The sequence below is a fragment of the Agelaius phoeniceus genome, chromosome 17 (assembly GCF_051311805.1).
Source record: "Agelaius phoeniceus isolate bAgePho1 chromosome 17, bAgePho1.hap1, whole genome shotgun sequence".
Classification (NCBI taxonomy): domain Eukaryota; kingdom Metazoa; phylum Chordata; class Aves; order Passeriformes; family Icteridae; genus Agelaius; species Agelaius phoeniceus.
In genome coordinates this window covers 3,850,433-3,872,023 of record NC_135281.1, presented here as the reverse complement: position 1 = coordinate 3,872,023, position 21,591 = coordinate 3,850,433, and the positions used below count along the sequence as shown (strand labels likewise).

At 47.6% G+C, this 21,591-nt stretch overlaps 1 protein-coding gene across 2 annotated transcripts in view; it reads left to right on the top strand.

Annotated features, from left to right (window-relative positions):
* Positions 1-21,591, top strand: part of TOX2 (TOX high mobility group box family member 2) — a 177,498-nt gene that overhangs the window by 129,933 nt on the left and 25,974 nt on the right. For both annotated transcript variants that reach the window (XM_054644401.2, XM_054644400.2), the window contains exon 4: positions 16,282-16,521. In XM_054644401.2, coding sequence (XP_054500376.1) covers positions 16,282-16,521 — 240 coding nt within the window. The remainder of the gene's footprint in view (positions 1-16,281; positions 16,522-21,591) is intronic.

The window sequence follows — 21,591 nt, the reverse complement described above, 5'->3', positions numbered from 1 at the left end:
CTGGGAGCTGCTGGGGACCCTCCTGTGCCTCTCCCTGTGCTCACCTTGGGACATGGAGCCTCAGAGCAGCTCCTGGGCACAGCAGCATCAGCCACATCTCCTGCTGGGATAAACTGCTTGGCCTCTGGTCTTTCCTTCATCCACGTGCTGATGAGATCACTCCACACCACACAGGGACAGCGATTTTGTCCCCTGAGCAAGGCAGCAGAGTTTGGTGTGTCCCACAGAAAGTCCTGGCTGATATTCCCTCCAGAAGAAAATTCCTGTTTTTTCTGGTAATAAGGCAGTGGCTGCTGTTATTTCCCACCTGGCAGCTCTGATCTGAGAGGGTGGAATCAGTGCACAGGAGGGAGCATTTGAGTCTGGGGGTTTTCCTGGAGCTCACCACGCTGCTGGGAGCGCTGGGAGAGTGTTGGGGGAAGATGAAACAGGAAAGCCTTATCAATATGATTGTCTGGCAAAAGATTTTGAGAATATAGAAACTATAAGTGAGATTGAAATGAAAGCAAGCTTTGAGATCCCTCAGTTACTGAACAACTGGAAAACAATGGTGTGGCCAGCTGAAGGTGATCCCCTTTTGATGGAACAACACCCTCTGCTTGCAGACAGGCCCAAGGGTCAGAGCAGACCCCACTGGCTGGGCAGAAGGGGCCCAAAGAGGAGTTTTTAGGGTTTAAAATGTAACACAGGATGGTAATCTAATGATTCTTACAGGCTGTATGGAAATGCTGTAGGATTTGTATCTTGTACTAGATTGGTTAGTGAGAATCAGAATATTCAACACAGAAGAAGATTTATTGTATTGGAATGGGAACTTTGCTCTCTTACCCTTTTTACTCTCTTACCTTTTTTACTCCCTTACCCTTTTACTCTCTCACCCTCTCATCCTCTCTCCCCCTCTCTTCTCTCAGGCCTGCTCTGGGCTGTGTTTGGCAGCTCCCAGCAGGGCCCTGCCCCCAGGCCCTTTGCAATAACCCCCAAGTTCCAGCCCTGGCTGCAGAGATCTCTCGTGTCCATCTGTCCTGACCGTCCCACCCCTGACACTCCGACAGGAGAGCCTGAACCTCCGACACCTTCAGACTCATGTCACCAGCCCTGTTTGCAAGGAGGGAATTTTCCCCCCATTGGCAGGGGGAGGAATATTTTAATTTCTAAACTAACCTTGTGTGTTATATGGTGCTGCTGAGAAGCCACAGCCACCGAGTCCCACGATGTCATTTTTACAGTCTCTGGTCAGAGCAGGATCTCGCTTTGAAATGAAAACGTTCAGGCTTAAAATAGAAACCCACACAGAATTGTACAGCCTCTTGAGAATGGCTTTTTAGGGCTGCTGCTAAAAATGCCCCATTAAAAGCCTATAAGGTGCTGCAGAGCCATCAGGCTGCCACATGTAGGGATTTTATGGTGGCTGCATTTTATTTCCTAATTTTGATGGGCCAAAGGCTGGCGAGCAGAAAGCAAATATTCACAGTCTCTCCAGTTATCCCTGTGTTTCTATCTCCTGGGCAGTGGGAGCAGGGCACAGCACAGCTGCTGCGGTGCCAGCTCACACTCAGGCCACCCCACAGTGCCACCTGTGAAAAACGCCAATCACTTGTTTTGAAAATTTTAAAAGTTTAATGATAATAAAATGGTTATAATAATAGTAATACAATTAGAGTAATAACAATTTGGACAATTTGGATTAGGACAATACAAGACAATAAAAACAAAGAGTTATGGACAGTCCGGGTACCTCTTTCTGGGCAATGTAATCCCGAAAAAGGACCCACGTTAACAAAGGATTAACCCTTAAAAGCAATAACCTGTTGGATATTCATACACCCCATACATGATGCATAAATTCCATTCAAACACAGGATTCTGTCTGGGCAGTGTCAGCTTCTTCCTCTGAATCCTGACAGCGTCTTCAGAGCTGAGCAAGGAGGGAAGAAGTTCATTTCTCCTGATAATGGGGCAATAAATTCTCTTTCTCTGAAAGATTGATGTGTCCTGTGGCTGCTATCTTGGTGTGAGTCCTTTCTTTAAAAAAGTATCTTACATAGTATAATTTCTATTTTAACATTTTGTTATAACCTAAAACTATATTTAACCCACTACTTAAAGAGAATTAATACAGCATAACTTTCCAACATAACACATATAATAGTCATTTTAATATTTGCAAAAAACCAATCATAAAATGGGCATTTTTCACACACCCAGATTTGTTCTGGGCAGCTGGGAGAGCTGTGGTGCCAAAGGTGTGACGTGGCCACACGTGCCAGGCTTTGAAATCCTGCCAGTCCACGTGCTCAGAGCAACCAGGAGGGAAAGAGCCACCCAACATTAATTATGACTTTTGAAGCTTTGCCTAATTACATTGTCTCTCTTAAGAAAACGACACAAATATTTATGAGTGGGACTTTTAATTCTCATTGTAATCAGTGACATAAATAGGTAACACCTTTATAAAGAGTTAATAAAAATGTGTCAACACAAGCTTCAGCACAAACTATCAAGCAGTGTGCAGTAAAACATTCCAGTGTTTATTGTATTGATTGAATATTCATGAGATGCCAATTTAAATTACAGTTCACAACTGTTGCTGTGTCTAATGAATAATTTAAACAAGTGTGGCCAAAGAGATTTCAACGCTGCATTAGCAAACTGCAAGGGATTAAGCAACAGAGAATTTATAATTAGCTTTGTATATCCTATAATAAATTCATTGGAAAGATGGTTTTAATTATCCCACATGTTAATTCAGAATTCAGAGCATTAATTTTCGATTGAAAAGTAACCCTTTCTTCCCAGATAATATATTTGGCTCCTCTTCATCTTCTGCATCTCAAGAAGAGAGAATTGCAAGTATGGAATGACTTAATTTTTGCAAATCTCATCCATCATGACACAGCATTTGTACCTGCCCATCTCAGGGTCTGGAGCAATTCCTTTTTCCCATTTCCAGCTGGGGAAGCTGAGACCAATGAGATCAAATCCCTTCCTACAAGCTGGATCCCAGAATCCTGCTGGACCTTCTCCAGATCTGTGTGCTGCTGCACATCCTCTTTGATCCACTCCTGGCTACTTGGGCAATATTTTCTGCTTCTGGCAAACGAGTCTGTGACAGTGATGGAAGTTTTTGGCAGTTGTCTCCTATAAGCAGCTTTAGGGTTTTGTTTCAGAAAGGAGGATGTGTGTAGATAACAAGTGTAAACCTCAGAGTTGGAGCTGAGATTGCTGCATTCTTCAGAGCCAAACAGGGATGGTTTTGTCTCTATTTGGCAAGTCTATAAAGGGCTTTTTCCTGGGGGAGATTGGCCCTTTTACCCATAGGGACAGGGCTGCAGAGTCCCTGCCATTTGTCCATATCCAGGGTGAGTAGGGCACCAGCCCAGTGCTTGTGAGGGGCTGGGGGCTGCACTCACAACGTGGCTTTGACCTTGGATAACAAGGGGACAGCAATGTCCTCAACAGCAGAGAGGCCTGAGCTCCCCATCAGCTGATGCTCAGCCCCTAGAAAGTGTGAATATTTCTTGTGCTTTCCCCTCCAGCTGCTCTCCCTAAGCCATCCCACACCTTGTCCCCAAAGCCTGTCCATGTGTACAGACACAGTTGTAGCTCTTGCAGAACCTCAACACTTGGGAAGCATTCCAAGGAGCATAAATCCTCACACCTCCCTGCAGCCACCCATGCTCAAAGCCTGTCTGGGGAGCTCCAAAGGTGTCTTGTGGGGGAGGAAAGCACTGCCTTTCCAGGTGGTTTTGTTTAATTCCAGGGCAGCAGGTTAATGAGATTGCTGGGATCTGTGACTTTATCTGGAATGTAAACACGAGCCTGGCACGTGTCCTCGGTGTCTGATCAGATGGAAATGCAAATGCGGCGCCGAGCCATCCAAAATGTTTTGGTGACACAACGTGCAAGACAAAATAACCATCACTTTTTTTTTAAATTGAAATGTCTTCTGTTGCATTTGAGTCCTGCCATATCCATCTAATCAACAGCCTGGCACTGAGGGGGATGTGCCTGAGCTGGAGGTGGAAGCTCCTTCAGGAGCAGGGAACACCCAGGGCTGTCCCAGGAGCCACCGGCTGTGCTCATGTCACTGACACATTTTCTGAAAAATACCTTTGCCAGGATTTTTCTCCTGAGAAGCTGAGAGGCCTCAGAAAAAAAAAAGTAACCAGTAATTATCTGCTACTGTAAAATATAGCAAGTGCATCTTTAATTAATCTCATGTAAATTGTTTTTACTTAATGGCCAATCCCAGTCCAGCTGTGTCGGACTCTCTAGTCAGTCACAAGATTTTAGTATTCACTCTTTTCTAACCTTCTGATGTCTCCTTTCTTTCTATTATTTTAGTATAGTTTTAGTATATCATTTTCTTTTAATATAATATATAGCATAAAATAATAAATCAGCCTTCTGAAACATGGAGTCAAGCTTCTCATCTCTTCCCTCGTCCTGGGGACCCTCAAACACCACCACACACTCTGACTTCCCCCAAGACTTTAAATTGCTGCTTTAGTGCCTCTGTCTTCTGGGTGACTGGAGTTACTTAAGGTGATGAATGGAGAGCATGGCTGGAATGCAGTAATGTTGTTGTTGGCATGTATTGATTAAACCTCAAGGCTCAATTGATCAAGCTCCCCAGTGCTGGTGTGTAATCCCAGGGGAAAAAAATCAAGCCTCTAATGGGGTTATGCTTTACTCTTGGTTTACATGTTTTGGGAGGGAAGGAAGTGTTTGTGATGGCCTGAATCCCTGCTGTAACCAGGATTAAATGAGGACTGGCAGTAGGAACACTTGTTATTGTGGCAACCCAGTCCTGGGCAGACCCAAACCTCATTTAACATGGCATATCTTACCTCCAGGAACTGAGTGCCTGTCTGGGTGTTAGAAGGAAATAAATGAATCTCTGAGGTGTTTGTTATCCATTATGAGGAAGCCCAAGAGGACAGAGATGCTGCTGGACTGAATATTCTTCCCCTGGTCTCCCTTAATACACTACATTTAATCCCATAAACTGCATTGCACAGGACAGGCAGAGCAGCAGCTCTGGTTAATGTTGTGCTGGAACCTAAGTGAACACTTCCTAAATCTGTATGGCTTCAATTCTGCATTGATGTAGATTTTGGCCTGTCTGTAACTTGGAAGAGCAGTTCTATTGGCTGGCTAAGAAATGAGATGGGTTTGCCATTGTCAGGAGTCAGAACAGAAGTTACAGCATCTGGCTCTGGAGTTTCCCTTCCCTCTTCCCTCCTGCAATGAATTTTGTATATACAGAATCATTTGGGCTTTTCACACCTAATTTAAGAGTGTTCAGCATTTGCTATAATTAAAGGCAGGAAGATAACTGACTGTGCCTCCTGGTAAGTTTGTGTGATGCAGGGAGGTCATGGCACATCCTGCAGGGCAGGAGCATCACTGTGCTGGTGGAGAACTGGTGTGCTGGAGGTTCAGTTTTGTCTCAAATTGCTCCAGCAGAGCTGGGCTTTGAAAATCCTACAGTTTCCCAACACATATTGAGCCACAGAGCCATCCCCCTCCCCTGCATGCTGGTATTCCTGGTATTAAGAGGCCCTTATGAAACACTTATTCCAAACTAACACAATAATCCCAGCAATATCTGGCTGCAGAGGGAAGCTGAGTGGGGGCTAAAAGGGGGCAGCTCCTTGCAGATGTGCAGAGGAGCTGTGGTTTGTGTGCAGATGTGGGATCAGCACTGGGAACCCAACTCTTTCTAATGCTGCAGCTTTTCTTATGGTGCTTAGAAAGTGGGCTGTGAGACTTTGCAATCAAAAAAAAAACCCATTAAAATTCATTCCCAGAGTTTAATCCCACTGGGATGAGTTTTCTATCTAGTCTTGCCAGTTTCCTGTTGTGTTCTAAAATTGCTTCTTTTTGCCTTCTTCTCCTTCTCCTTTTTTTTAATGCTCCATGCAATAAAACATGGACGTCTCTCATTACCTGTGAGTCTATTGCTTTATGTGAATGCAATATCTAAAATGTGTGAAAAGAGCCAGGAGAGACATAAAGCAAAGGGAAGCTGGGAGTGCACAGAGGCTTCAATCAGCTGCACAAGCCCAGAGAGAGGGCAGTGAATGCTGGGGGAGATGAGGGGAGCAGCTTTGGGATGGGGGAGTGTTTGTGCTGCTGTGGGGGAGATGGGTCTCGTGGAAGCTGGAGATGCTCTTGCCAATGTGAGTTTTTATCCCCCTGAGAAGAAAACACCTGGATTTACACAATCCAGCATCTTCTGCAGCCAAAGTGAAGCTTCTTGCTGCCCTGCCAGGCTGAGAACAGTTCCATGGTTATCAGCAAGAGGTGCCCAGGGGTGGGCCAGGGTGCTCTCCCTGGGGAAGGGCTCAGTGTGATCCTGCCTTGGCAAGGACACACAGCAGAGCACACTCTGGCCCTGCCCAAGCTGCTTCCACAAAAATTAAATTCAATTACTGGCCCCCAACCCACCTGGAGCAGAACTTTAGTCCATCCCTGCAGTTCAAAGTCTCAAGGAGGCTGAGCTGTAACACAGGATATTTAACGTCTAATAACACCAAGGATGTGGCAACCACCAGGAAAAGCAAACCCCCCAAGGAATCTCTGTTGAGCTGAAGATGGGGAAAACTTTCTGTCTCCAGGGTTTTCCTGCTTTCCCTTTTGTTTTTTAATGCCTAAGGTTATTTACATGACACCAGATCTCTGCTCTCAGGAGTTTATTTGTGTCTCACATCCTGTCCTTGACCTGTGGGATGGCTTTGCTGGGCAGGTGATGGTGCCATGGAGTGCACAGCTCAGCAGGATCCTCAATTCCCATTCATGAGCAAAAGGGCACCTCAGACACGTGGCCAGGGACCACCTCTAGCCCCACACCACCTGTGGTGTCTCACCCCAGCCTTGGAAGCAGCAAGTTCTGTTTATAGGGGTACTTATTGTAGAAGGTTTTAACACTGACTCCACATTTCACCAGTGTCTTTGGGATTAAAAGGTGAAAGACAAAAATGAAAGAAAAATTGATGGATAAACAGGTCTGATACTGAAAGATATTTTCCCCTTGTTTGGGGTGGCTTTGCACCACCATTACACCCAAATAATGCAACAAAAATACTCCATGATCAGTTTGTCTGCTCCTCCATCCACCTCGAGTGTGGAGACAGAAATCCAGATTAAGGGAATTGTTCTGGATAGGCTCCAGGGCTGGTGCAGACCCTTCTCAGCTCCCAGCACCCTCTTGGCCCCCTCAGCCCCTCACCTTCACCCATGAATTTTTATCATCTGCCCCTTTTGCCTCCATTCCCCTCCACAGCTGCTTCTCCCTGTCTTTGCAATACACATGTATGGGCTGTGACAATTTTATTAAGTTTTATTCCCCCCATGGGCTATAAAAAAAGGGGGGTCAGGGTCTGCTGCTGTTTAATTACCTCCCAGTGCCCATTCCAGGGAATTCTGCCCCAGCTTTTGGTGGTGGTGTTATGGTGTTCTGCCTGGATGAGTATCAATTCCCTTCCTCTACAAATGGGTTTTGCAAAATCACTAAATAATGTGTTCAGAAAACAGGCTGGAAATTAATGGGATAGATTATTTGCAAACATGTTCACTGAATTATCAGGCTTGTTCTTTATCCGTAAAATAATGTACTTTAAAAAAAAAAAAAAGGAGTTTATTGAAGAGGCTATTTACAGACATATTTACAGACAGTTCTCCAGCTGGGAACTGCAGGAGCACTGATGGGGCATGAGCACAGCCCAGCTGCTCTCCCAGTGCCAGGGGCACCCAGATCACTGCATCCTGGAGTGGTTGGGCTTAGAAGGGGCTTAAAAACCATCCACAAGCAGCCCCAGCCATGGGCAGGGACACCTTCCACTGTCCCAGGCTGCTCCAAGCCCCATCCAGCCTGGCCTTGGGCACTGCCAGGGATGCAGGGGCAGCCACAGCTGCTCTGGGCACCTGTGCCAGGGAACAATTCCTAATTCCCAATATCTCATCCATCCCCACCCTTTGGCAGTGGAAGTCATTCCCTGTGTCCTGTCCCTCCATCCCTTGTCCCCAGTCCCTCTCCTGCTCTCCTGGAGCCCCTTCAGGCCCTTCAAGGAGCTCTGAGGTCCCCCTGGATCTCTCCTCCAGGTGAGCACCCCCAGCTCTCCCAGGCTGGCTCCAGCCCTTGGAGCATCTCTGTGGCCTCCTGGATCAATCCAGACTCCACATCTGTTATCTTATTTATTATAACAGTTCTAGTATCATTATAGTGCAGGGATTCTATAGCACCAGTTTCAAACCTCCTCGATGTTTCTCGCAGGCAGCTCCTCTAAGCACTGCCTGTTCCTGGTCCTTGCAGGACCAGGCTAAGATTACATTCTACACCACCTTCATTTATCCATACTGTGTCCCCCTACACACATCCTTCCTTCTGTGGGGTCCCCAGAGCTGGGGGCAGCTCTGCAGCTGGGGTCTCACCAGAGCAGAGGAACAGGACCCTCCCTGTGGGATCACCCCAGGGTGCAGTTGGGTTTCTGGGCTGCCAGTGCTCATGGACAGGTCATGCTCAGCTTCTCATCCACCCAGGTCCTCCTCAGGGCTGCTCTCAGTCCCAATAAACACAACTGGGAGAAGCCCTGGGAGCCTTGTCTGGGGACATTGTGTGGCTTCAAGGTGAAGCTTCATGTTTGAGAGCATTGCATTTGAAACTGCCAACATTCCTTGGAAAGATCAGGGGTTTTATTTAAAGCACTTAAAGCAGAAAAGTTTCTTTTCTCATATTTGTCTGCTCAGGTTCCCTGTAAGCCATCAGGCTGAGCTTGTCTGTACATGGCTTCTGATAGCTGAGGAGCTCTGCTAATGCTGGTATTTAATAATTCCTGGAATATTGGGGAAGCTCTGGGGGACTAGAAAAGAGCTAATATGCAAATATTTAAAAAGGGAAACAGAACAGCCCTGGTAATTACAGACCTGTCAGTCTGTCATCAATCCTCAGCAAAATAATGGAGTGGCAGATCCAGGCCTCAATTAATAAAGAATTAAAGGAAGGTAATATAATTAATGCCAATCAACATGGGCTGATGGAAAACAAATCTTGTCAAACTAACTTGATATCTTTTTTGATGAGATTACAGGTTTAGGTGATAGAGGTAACAGTGTTAGCATAACACACTCAGACATCTGCAAGACTTTTGACTTGGAAGCACAAAATCTATTAAAGGAAGTTGAACAATACAAACCCAGTGTTGCACAGGTGTGGTGGGCTGCTTGTCACTCTGTCTTGCTGGAGGGTTTTTATGTTTCTGCCAAAGGAAACAATGAATAATTTCATTAAATAATTTCCAGTGGATTTGGCAGTGATGCTGCAGGGAGCAGGAAGGTGGCACAAGGCAGAGAGGGAGAGCTTCTGGCATGGTAAACAGATCCCCAGTAAAGAATGTGTGTTTGGAAAACAGTATTGCTCCCCTTGCAGGAGCAAAAATGGTCTTTCAAGGTGAGGACTCCTCTCCTTAGAGATGGTGGCTCTGGAAAAGGGCTGGGAGATGATTTGGGTGGGTGCTGCTGAGGGAGATGTGCAAAAAGCACCCAGAGCAATGAGCAGGGTGGGGAACATGAGAGAGGGCAGAGCTCTGTGTCTTTGGCCAGGGCAGGAAGGGAATGGTGCTCTGCAAGTGCTCTGGGGAAGGAGAAACTGGGAGCCCCAGGGATGGGCTGGGCTGAGAGCTCCAGGGATGGGCTGGGCTGAGAGTCCCAGGGCTGGGCTGTGAGCTCCAGGGATGGGCTGGGAGCTCCAGGGATGGGATGGGCTGGGAGCCCCAGGAATGGGCTGGGAGCTCCAGGGATGGGCTGGGAACCCCAGGGATGGGCTGGGCTGGGAGCTCCAGGGATGGGCTGGGAGCCCCAGGGATGGGCTGGGCTGGGATCCCCAGGGATGGGCTGGGCTGGGAGCTCCAGGGATGGGCTGGGAACCCCAGGGATGGGCTGGGCTGAGAGTCCCAGGGCTGGGCTGTGAGCTCCAGGGATGGGCTGGGCTGGGAGCTCCAGGGATGGGCTGGGAACCCCAGGGATGGGCTGGGCTGAGAGTCCCAGGGCTGGGCTGTGAGCTCCAGGGATGGGCTGGGCTGGGAGCTCCAGGGATGGGCTGGGAGCACAGGTTGGCCATTGAGGTTGCATTCTGAGCTTGCTCCAGGGATCAACCACAGGGGGATGTGATAAGTGAATCCACCCCCTGGGCAGGTTCTGAAACCCACAGGGAGGAGTTCCCCTCCTCCTCTCCCCATCCTCTCCCTGTGCGGTGCCCCAGGGGCTCACAGAGGTGCTTTGGATCCCCTGTGTCATAGCCACCACCATAAAAGCAGGAAAGCTCATGAAGCCAAGGGCAGGGGAAAGCTGTGCCTTCAAACCTGCCTTGGGGCATGTCTGTGTCTCAGAATTGCTTTTTTAAACCCGTGGGTGTGGATTCTTCCTCTTTGCTGCCTGGCTCTGAGTTCAGAGATCCTCCTTCAGATTGTGTTTGCAAGCTTCAATCTGTAAAACCTTTTTTTCCCCACTGTGTTCGATGAAGACAAACTTCAATTGTAATTTCAAAATAGATCCAAAAAATTGCCACATGCCCAAACCCCCTAAGCTGCCACCAGCAGTTCCCATGGGCTCCTGTGCTGCTGGGCCAGCAAAGCCCCGCCATGGCATCCTGGTGGGGGTACAGGTCCCCAGGAGCTGGCAGAGTTGGCTTGGTCCCTCTGGGAGCTGGACACACGCAGGAGGGAAGTGACAGCTACAGCTGGGAATGCCAGAGCACAGGGAAATCCTCTGCCATGTGATAAATGCCCCCCACCTCCTCCAAAATAAATTACTTCCTTTTTAAATCCTTTCCAACTGCTCCCCTCGTGTTCATAATAGGATGATCGGTGGAACCAAAGATGTGGCTGTTACTTTAAAGGATAAATTAGTTTGACTCTTAACTCAATAATTAAAACTGTTATGGCTATGAGCCTGCAGGGATAATGTACTATTATTATAGTCATTTGTTTCAATTAAATGCTTACTGATTTTACAATAGCAGCTGGGCACCTGTGTGAGATAGCTATTACTCTGAACAAGACATCTCAAATTCCAGCAGAAATTTGTCACTGCACTAAAGCATTTTACACAGACCATGAAAGTTTATTAGGAGCAGTTACAAATCGGGAAGAGGAGGGGTGGTAATTGGGGATATATTTTCTTATCAGCTCCTCTCTCTCCTGCTCTCTCTCTTTTTTTAAGTAAATCATCTTTAAGTATTTCAGCTATGGTGATGCGTTTACATTGAAACTTCAATACAGAAAAAGCCTGCTGGGAAAACTTTGCTCCAAAGCTGTTCAGTAGATAATTCCTCTCCCTGGCTGATTGTGATTATAATGGCTTCTTCTTGGGAACAAACCCAAGGAGAGGAGAGCTGTGCACGGGATAAGCCTGGTGGCTGCCCCTGGAGTAGCTGCTTGCCTTGCCTGGGTGAGGAAGACCCTGGGTGAGGAAGGCTCAGCCCACCTGTGTTAACTCACCCTGGGAAGGGTGGTATTGTATTTGCAGGGATGTCCCAACAAAGGAATGATGCATCTGACTCCATGTTCTCAGAAGGCTCATTTATTACTTTATTGTATTCTATTATATTAAAGAATACTGTACTATACTAAACACAGAAAGGATACTTACTGAATGCTAAAAAGATAATAATGAAAACTGGTGACTCTCTCCAGAGTCCTGACACAGCTTGGCCCTGATTGGCCAAAGAGTGAAAACAACTCCCAGCAGAATGCAATGGAACAATCACCTGTGGGTAAACAATCTCCAAACACATTCCACATGTGAGCACAACACAGGAGAAGCAAATGAGATCAGAATTGTTTTCCTTTTCTCTGAGGCTTCTCAGCTTCCCAGGAGAAAAACCCTGGGGAAAGGGATTTTATCAGAGAATGTGAACGCCACAGGGTGGAAGTCATGGAATCATGGAATGAGTTGGGTTGGAAGAGACCTTAAAGACATCCCATTCCAGCCCCCTGCCATGGCAGGGACACCTCCCACTATCCCAGGGTGCTCCAAGCCCTGTCCAGCCTGGCCTTGGCACTTCCAGGGATCCAGGGGCAGCCACAGCTGCTCTGGGAACCCTGTGCCAGTGTTTAACACCCTCATCATAAAAGTTTCTTCTGTACATCTACTCTGAATCATCTCTCTTTCAGTTTAAAACCATCACCCTGTCACAACAGGCCCTGCTAAAAAGCCTGTCTCCATCTTCCTTCTAAGCTCCTTTAGGCACTGGAAGGGGCTCTCAGGTCTCCCTGGTCCCTTCTCTTTTCCAGGTGAGCACCCCCAGCCTGTGGGTGCTTTTTACATTAGAATTTTGAGGAACAGTTCACTTGAAGCTGGGCTTGGCACATTTGAAACATTATCTGTGTTAGCAGAGCACCCCAGCCCCAGCTGGGCTGTTCCTCATGGTATTTGTCACTCCTGAATTCCCCTTCTCCCCACAACAGGCAACATGGACCATGTGCTGTTTGTCTGCCTGTTTTTCTCTCCTTCTCTGGATTAGCTGGAGCATTTATGGGCCTGATATGCATATTCATTAAAAGAATTGAAATATTGTGGGGAAAAAAGGAGCTGTCTTTGAGTTAGCACAGCCTTTGGGAATCTGCTAAGTAAGATGCACTTAATTACTTTAGCTATGACTGCATCACATTGCACTCTGGGTTTCCTCTGAGATGCAAAACATGAAAGATGTTTGCAGCACAGGCTGCAAACCCATCCTGGGCCTTTTGCAGCACCTCGTGGTGAGCTTGTACTGCTGAATTCCTGGGATGGAGAGGGGGTGTGACCTGCCTCTCCCAGCCTCTGCTCCTGGGGAAGGAGCTGGCCACATTTATGGGGGATATTTAATTCCCCTGTGTTTCCATCTGTGGGTCTGCTGAGTGCTTTGGGGCAGGGAAAGGCATGGGACAGCCCCACTGAGCCCAGGGCTGGGACAGCATCCCACAGGAGCAGGTTGTTTTCTTTCACACAGCATTCATTGCCTCCTTTCACTTTGGTTTGCCATGATCACAACTTCATTCATCATTTCCTTGCCTAATTATGCTGTTTCCTGCAGGGAATCATCTTAAAATCCTGCTCCTGGGGGGTCTCTCTTTCCTTGGGTCTTTTTTTTGGGTGGATCACCTGCTTTGGGTGCCCCTCAAATAGCTCAGTGTCAGCAGGATCCTGCAGTGGGAAGCAGGAATGACCCTTTCCCTGCCTTGAGTGAGAGCCATCCTCACCTTAAATCCTATTTAAGAAGCTCCAGTGCTGCACACAAACAATTCACCTTCATTTTCACTCCAAATATTTCACAGCTGGAAAACTCAAGTGGCTTTCCCACCACTCCTGGGGACACCAGGAGCTGTCACCAGGAGTGATGGGGAGGTGGCAGCCTGGCATGCTGCTTACAAAATTGCATTAAAAAATAAACAAATAAATAAAGGGAAATGGAGAGAAATGCAGTGAGTGCCAAATGGTGGAGGCAGTTCCTGGTCAGCAGGGTGCATGTGAGGAGCTGTGCATGTCCTGCAGAACCTCCTGGACTGGGGGAGAAGAGCTGGAGATGTGGGAGAGGGAGAGAAGGACCAACAATATTAATCTAAAAGCACTTTTATATCATACAATGTGGAATGGTTTGGGTTAGGAGGGACCTTTAAAGGCCATCCAGTGCCACCCCTGCCATGGCAGGGACACCTGGCTCCAAGCCTTGTCCAGCCTGGCCTTGGGCACTGCCAGGGATCCAGGGGCAGCCACAGCTTCTCTGGAAAATCTGTGCCAGTGTTTTAGAACCTCATTTGTAAAAACCTCCTACATTGTATCTAACCGAAACCAACCCTCTTTTAGTCTAAAACCATTGTCCCTTGTCCTATCACCTGAATAAAGGTCTGTCCCCATCCTTCTTACGGGGTCCCTTTAATGAAATAAAGAAGTTGGGAGGAGGCATTTAGGCTGAGATATCCTTGGAGAAGAATGTGCCAGGAAAATTGCTACTTAAAAGGGTTCTGTGATGGGGTTTTTATGAGCATGGGGCTTCTGAAGGGGATCTCTGAGCCAGGCTCAGGTTCCTGGTTTTTTCTACAAATTTTCAGAGGCATTTTCAGCATGTGGCCCATATCCATAATTGCACTCCTGGACTTGTTCTGCTCTGATGCATAAATAACATGCACGGTAAAGAAAAATGTGTGATTACATATTTAATGGATAAACAGAGCTGTTGTGGTCCATTGGCCACATAATAAAAGTTTCAAAAAATTGTCTTAATACAGTATTTCCTCAGGAGACTACTGTGGCTGAAACGTGAGCAAGCTATTTTAAATTTTAGAATTTTTTAAGCCACATCTCATAACCAGCCCCATTTCTCCAACACCCGTCTTCTAAACTTTCCCTTCATTTAAATTTAAAATAAGGACAATAAATTATTCTTTTCCTTAGCAGCTGGCAGATCTTCTTCAACATGAAAGGTCTGGATTAAACTGACAAAACCCAAGACAAATGTACATTTTTTTGGCTGGGGTTTGGGAATGGCTGGCTGCTCAGCAGATGGGAGCTGTGTCCCCACTTAGCACAGTCCCTGTCTCACCCAAGCCATTCCCATGACTTTTGCAAATTTGGTTTAAATGCAAAATTTACATCTCTGGTGCCTCCTGTGCTGGCCAAGCCTGGTGTCTGTCTCCATGGGTGCATCATCCTTGATGCCTTTATGACCAGGGTTCTGCAGTAAGACACATAATAAGGTTTCAAGGGCACATTATAAGGTTTTAAGGGCACACAAAATTTGCCATAGTTAATCTCTATGCCCCTAACCAAAGCATAATTAAGCTCTGTGCCCCTTTGCCTCTAAACAAAGCCAGCCCTGCTGCCTCCTTGACACCACCAAAGCCAAGGGCAGCAATTCAGTTTGGCCCCTAAATCAGCCTCAGTCAGACTCTGCTGTTGAAATGCAGGAATATTTTGAATTTCTGTGAGTTCAATCCCTTCACTTCACAATTAATACAGGAAAAGGGCAGATCCAGGGAAAGCTGTTCTGCTGACACTGCTGGAGAGTCCAAAGGAGAGCAGAATATTCTGTCTGTGTAATGCTGTGGTGTAAAACTCTTGATTCCTGACCTGCAGCAGTAAATCTGGGTTTGTGTTTGGATTTATGTCCTCTGAAGCCCTTGGAGGCCTCACAGGTCTGCCCTGGGTTTCCTTCTGTGTGTGCTGCTGATGGAGTGGCAAGGCTCCCCTGGTAACGAGGTATTGCACCTCCGTGGGCTGATCAGGGGCTCAGGCCTTTAAACTCGTGTTAGCATTAATCAGATTCATGTAAAAGGGGAAAAGTCTGGCAAGTGTTTCAGGCAGGCTTTGCCTCCCTCCCACTCCATGGCTGGATGAGGCTGTGCAGGAACCAAGCTCTACTGGATCAGCAAGGATGGGTCCTGGGGGAAAATGGGGTTTTGGGGAGAATGATTCAAACTGGGAATGGGGTCTTGATGCAGAAGACAGCAGGGTTTGTCCTCATCTCATCTCATCTCATCTCATCTCATCTCATCTCATCTCATCTCATCTCATCTCATCTCTTATTTGCTTCTTGGTGTAGAGGGTCTGGACCTTTGGTATGAGTCCAGAGGAGGCCATGAAGGTGTTCCAAAAGCTTGATCCCCTCTGCTCTGGAGCCAGGCTGGGAGAGCTGGGGGTGTTCACCTGGAGAAGAGAAGGCTCTGGGGAAACATTAGAGCCCCTTCCAGTGCCTAAAGGGGCTCCAGGAGAGCTGGACAGGGACTGGGGACAAGGGATGGAGGGACAGGACAAGGGGGAATGATTTTAATTTATAGGAGGGTAGGTTTAGATGGGATATTAGGAAGAAATTCTTCTCTGTGAAGGTGGGGAGGGAAGCTGTGGCTGCCCCTGGATCCCTGGAAGTGTCCAAGGCCAGGTTGGACAGGGCTTGGAGGAGCTTCCCTTCTCCTGGTGATCTCACCATAAATCACTTGTTTATGAACCCTTTTTTCAGAGCCCTGATAGGTGCCAGCCACCAGTGGTCCCTGAGGCTGTCAGGGGCACCTTCTGGGCACACAGCCCCACACACAAAGCTAATTTAGCACCTCTCTGTCAGGCTCATGGGCACAGCAACAGGTGCACAGTGCTCAGCCCTCACCTCATTTGGAAGCGAGCTCCAGGAAGACTTTCCCAGCCATGCAGAACAATTTAAACAAAAAATCAGCCTTAAAGTGATTTGGCAGTATGGCAAATAAATGAAGGAATGGATTTTGTAGTGACAATGATGTCCTCCTCCCTCAGATCCAGGAGATGGTGCACTCGGACGCCGCGTCCTACGAGTCCAACCGCCAAGTGCCGCTGCTCAACCGGCCCGGCATGCTGGGCGGCCCCATGGGTGCCCTCAGCCAGTCCCAGCTCATCTCCCAGATGGGCATCCGGAGCGGGGTCACCCACGGCTCCCCCTCACCCCCGGGAAGCAAATCTGCCACCCCATCTCCCTCCAGCTCCACTCAGGAAGAGGAGACCGAGTCGCATTACAAGGTACGCGCGGTCGCGCCGCGTTTGGCGCTTTTCGGGAAGGGTAAATTGTGCTAAATAAAACCACAGACTTCTGGTCTTGTGTGTGTGGAAACCCAGGGCACAGGGAATGTTTCTCTGTCTGCTCTGGGGTGCCCTGACCCCCAGGGGAGCACTGACTTTGACCCTCATTCATGGAGAAAGTTTCCCAGACTTCAAGATAGACTGGAACCCACAAAAGTGGGAAATAGATTGTAGAGAGCAGTGTAGGTGTGTCACTTGGTGAGAAATTGAGGGGTTGGGATTTTTAGTGTGTTGTGGATGGAAGCAAGATGGAGGGCACAGGGTGTCATCCTGGGCTGCTTCTTCCTCCTTCTCCATGGGTTTGGGTGGCATTCTGTAATTGGGCAGAAAAGTCCCCATTGGGGGCTCTGTGGGATCAGTTACTGGGTTAAAAGGGAAAATAATCCAGGTGTCAGTTCTTAATTGGATAGTTTAATTTTAAAAGATCTTGTACCAAGAGATTGTTGGCCATTTTTTGCCTTCTAATGAAAAGCTGCTGAACTCACAGCAGTGAGACTGTTTTACTGATAAGAAATAATAAACACTTGAGTACAAACATTAATTACTGCCTCAAGTGCCTTCAATCCAGACCCAGAGAAACCCACAACTGGGACCCCCACAGTCTTGTTTATAGTGGGAGACTTTCCCAAGGATGAGGGCACCGTTCCCAGCCTAGAGTGAGCCCAGCATGGCAGGCTGGTGCTCACCCAGCAGGTTTGGAGGTCAGAGTTGTTCTTCTGCCCCCACATTTTACCAGTTCCATCAGGCCACAGGATTTCCTGGGATGATGATTGCCATGAGCAAAGCACCTTCAGGGCTAAGAGTCTGCGGATGTTTGGAGCTAAATTAGATTTCTGGTGGTGGGTAGAGGAGACTGAAACAGGGAAGGAAAATAACTCATGGTGGGATTTAACTGAGCTATTGGACATGGCTTGCTAAGGAAAACAAACAGGAATCCAAAGAATCTTCTGCCTTTTAGTTCACCAAGGTGGTGTTTTCAGTAGTCAGCAGTGTCCCAAATGGTCTCTACAGCCAACACAACTGCTGCTGAGTGTGGCACCAACAAACCCAAGGAATTCCTGGGGTTTGGGCACACCTTGGTTGTTGTCCATCTCTCTCCAAGTGCACCAGCAAAGCCAAATAACATGTGCCATGTTCCAGGAATCTGTGGCTGTTATTTACTGATGGCAAACTACAGTCACAGTGCCTCTGTGCCTGCAGGTGAATTGCTGGGCTCCCTGGGGACTTTGATTAAAGGCTTCCATGGAAAACCTTCTCCTGAAGGCACTGCTATTGTAACCTTGTCCCACCCAAATAGATGTTGTGACAGGGTTTGAATGTATAACCAGAGCAGCAAACAGTGCATGGGCTGGAAAACTAGGAAAATGATAGGACTGAGCAAAACCCTTTCCCTCTTCATGGAAATCCAGGAAAATGGATTCCCATCAATCCTGGAGTTTTTCATCCATTGGCAGATTTCACTTCAGATTGGGGCATTTCAAAGCAGAGTGCTCATGTGGGTGGAAACACAGCTTCAGTGCATAAAACTGTAAAAAGAAGGGATACATGAGGTTAAGAACAAATGGAATTTTTCAAACTCTGTGATTCCATGTTCAGGGAACACTGTGGGAGGGGTTGTGCTGGTGGATCCCACAGCCTGCCATCTCCCAAAGCCTGCGTCACAAAGCTCCAGGCTTTGTGCACCTGGGAGCTGAAATCTTTCATGTCAGGAGAAAATGAGTTTCAGTGTAGTGACACACCAGCTTCTGTCTCTCTGCCTCCCCCAGCATCACCCAGCTTTCCTGGCAGCCCCCCAGGAGTCCCTGAGCAGGGCACAGCTCTGGGGTTGGATCTTCTGCTTTCCTGAGCCAGTGGTGCTCATGGGGTAGGGAATTTGGAGATGTCCAGATGATGACACCTTGCAGAGACTAGAATTTTTCCTAATCCTTAAGGCAATCCCTCTCATTGTTCTGCCCTGTAAACCCCCCAGGCAGGTGGGAGTGATGTGTTTGAGGGAGGAGGAGATGCTGAGTGTGAAGAAAGCAGCGGACCCACACTGTGGCCTGCAGGTTTCTGTTTGCTTTGTCTGTCTGCACAGCTGCTGCCTTCACCCATCAGTCACTTTTCCATATGACCATTAAGGGCTTTTCTGCATCAAAACAACATCTAACAAGCAGAAAACAATCTTGTGAGCTAGAAGGTCACAGGTTAAAGAAATGAAGGTCACAGGTTAAAGAAATGAGTCCTTCAGGTCCTCTGAGCCAGGGAGCATTTGAATTTCAGAGGTCTCTGAGCCTCACTGGTGTATTCACCTGCTTCATAGCTTGAGATGCACATGAATGGGAGGGACAGGTGGGTACAGCCCAAATTCCAGCTGGGTTAGTGGCCACTCTCCATAGTTATTAAAATCACAATGGCCATGAGGTTCCAGCTCTGCCTGGGTTCAACATCTAAGAAAGCAACAAGTTCTGGGATCACATTCTTGTCCCAGTCCACACCTGCCACCAAACAGACCTTCTGCTGCCTCTCCAGGGCAGGTCCAATGCCAGTGGCCACCATGGGCAGGTGGCCAAGCTCTTCCTCCCCCTGCCCAGCCTCCCTGGTCCCCTTGACCATGGGGATGACCCCTGGGGCTGCAGATGCTCTGGGCAGCGAGGCACTGGCTCTCTGGGGGTTGACCATGAACATGGTTTGGTAATTAAAACCACAAACTTCTGGTCTTGTGTGGAAACCCAGGGCACTGGGAATATTTCTCTGTCTGCTCTGGGGTATCCTGACCCACAGGGGAGCTCTGACTTTGACCCTCATCCATGGAGAAAGTTTCCTGCACTGGCTCTCTGGGGGTTGACTTCAGCCATGCATATGGTTTGGGTTGGTCAAAACTCATCTGAGGTCCAAGCCCAGGCTGTTGTCTCATCCCATGTGTGTCACACCTGGAAAATCCCATGAATACCAAATCCTGCTCTGCTCTGCTCCCTGCTGCTGTTTTCCTTAAATCCCATGTGCTCTTTGGTGCTGCCTGAGCTGTAAATGCAGCTGGGGTTGTGCTGTTCCAGCTCCTTGGCCTGGTCAGTGGCTGTGTGGGAGCAGGCTCCCCACAGCACTCCACTGGGTCAAATGGGATCACAGTTAGTTAAAATACCATCTCACTTCCTAATGGGCTGAAACCCTGTCATGAATTTTTTTTTTTCCTCCTAATAAGCTGGCCTTTCACCTCCAGGCCTCCCATTCAAGCCCAATTGGGCAATTTTAAATTAAATGCAATTTTTGTGGTCTCTCTGCTCATTCACTAATGGTCACTGTCTGTTTGACAAATGTCACTGCGCTGATATTGAAATTAATGATCAGTCAAGAGCTACAGAGTGGAGAGCAGGAACGCTGCTGCCCTTTTCCTCCCCATGCCTGGCCTTTGCCAGCTGAAGGGAAGCCTCTTAAATCCTGGCACTGCCAAGCACATGCTCAAATTGACCAATGGCACATGCTCAAATTGACCAATCCATCAGGAGAAGGGGCTGTTTGTCCCCAGCTCAGCTGGAATCATTGTTTTCACAAGATCTTGATGTTCAGAGCTGTGTCTTTCCAAGCAATTCAGCACCTGTGCAGCTGATGGTGGTGCCTTGAGCTCAGGGCTGCAGGTGGAGGGGCTGGTGTGCTCTTTGCCCTCAGGGATACAGAGATCCAGCCAGTGCTTTCATTCTCTGCCACCTGGAGTATTTAGGTTTTCCTTCACTATGAAATAAGGGTAATGGTGCTTCCCTGTAGTGCAAACTTTCACTGGCCACATTGAGAGCTTTGATGGGTATCCAGGTGTTTTCCAGGGGTCTTTTCCTTTGCACATCCTCACATGGAGGCTTCTGCAGTCCCCTGTATTCACAGAGTCATGGAATGTCATGAGTTGGACCCCCAGGATCACCCATGGCAGCCCCAGCCCTGCCCAGACCCCCCAACAGCCCCACCCTGGGCATCCCTGGCAGCTCCTGCAGCTCTGGCAGCCTCGGGGCCGTGCCCATTCCCTGGGCAGCCTGGGCAGTGCCAGCACCCTCTGGGGGAAGGAACTTTTCCTGCACAGGGGTATCCCAAGGAAGACTGATACAGGATCTTCTTTCCATGCTGCCTTCAGTGGAAGCATCCCCGTTTCCTGCCCTGCTGTTCCACTCCCCAGCCCCGTGGCAGCATCCTGTGCTGAGCAGCACAAAGGGCAGCTCCTGTTCCCTGTGCCCTGCTCCCCTGAGCTCCAACACTCCCTGGGCACTGAGTCTGACACAGCCATTCCTGGTCACCCAGCTGCAGCCAGATGTGGGGTTTATGAGGGTCCCCAGGATGAGGCAAGAGATGAATCTGACTCCATGTTTTCAGAAGGCTGATATATTATATTATATTATATTATATTATATTATATTATATTATATTATATTATATTATATTATATTATATTATATTATATTATATATTATATTATATTATATTATATTATATTATATTATATTATATTATATTATATTATATTATATTATATTATATTATATTATATTATGCTATATTAAAACTATACCAAAGAAAAAGGATACATCAGAAGGCTTCACAAGAATGATAAAAAACCCACAACTGACTCAGAGAGTCCAACACAGCTGGCCATGATTGACCATTAATTAAAAACAATTCACATGGAACCAATCAAACAGTGATCAGTTGGTAAACAATGTCCAGGCCACACTCCAAAGCAGCAAACACAGGAGCAGTAATCAGATAATTGTTGTTTTCACTCCTCTCTGAGGCTTCTCAGCTTCCCAAGAGAAAATCCTGGGCAAAGAGGATTTTTCAGAAAACATCATGGTGACACCCAGATCAATCAGAGGAGTGAACAGCACAGGCAAAGCATTTAATTGGTGTGATTAAAATAGTTCAGTTCCTGGATGTTTTTTGGATAGGGGTACATATATGTTAGCAGGATGGAGCAAAGTTTTGATGGCCTTGATGTGGTGTTTAATGTGAGGCTGGTGTTGCTTGGTCAGTGCTCAGAACCCTCCTGGA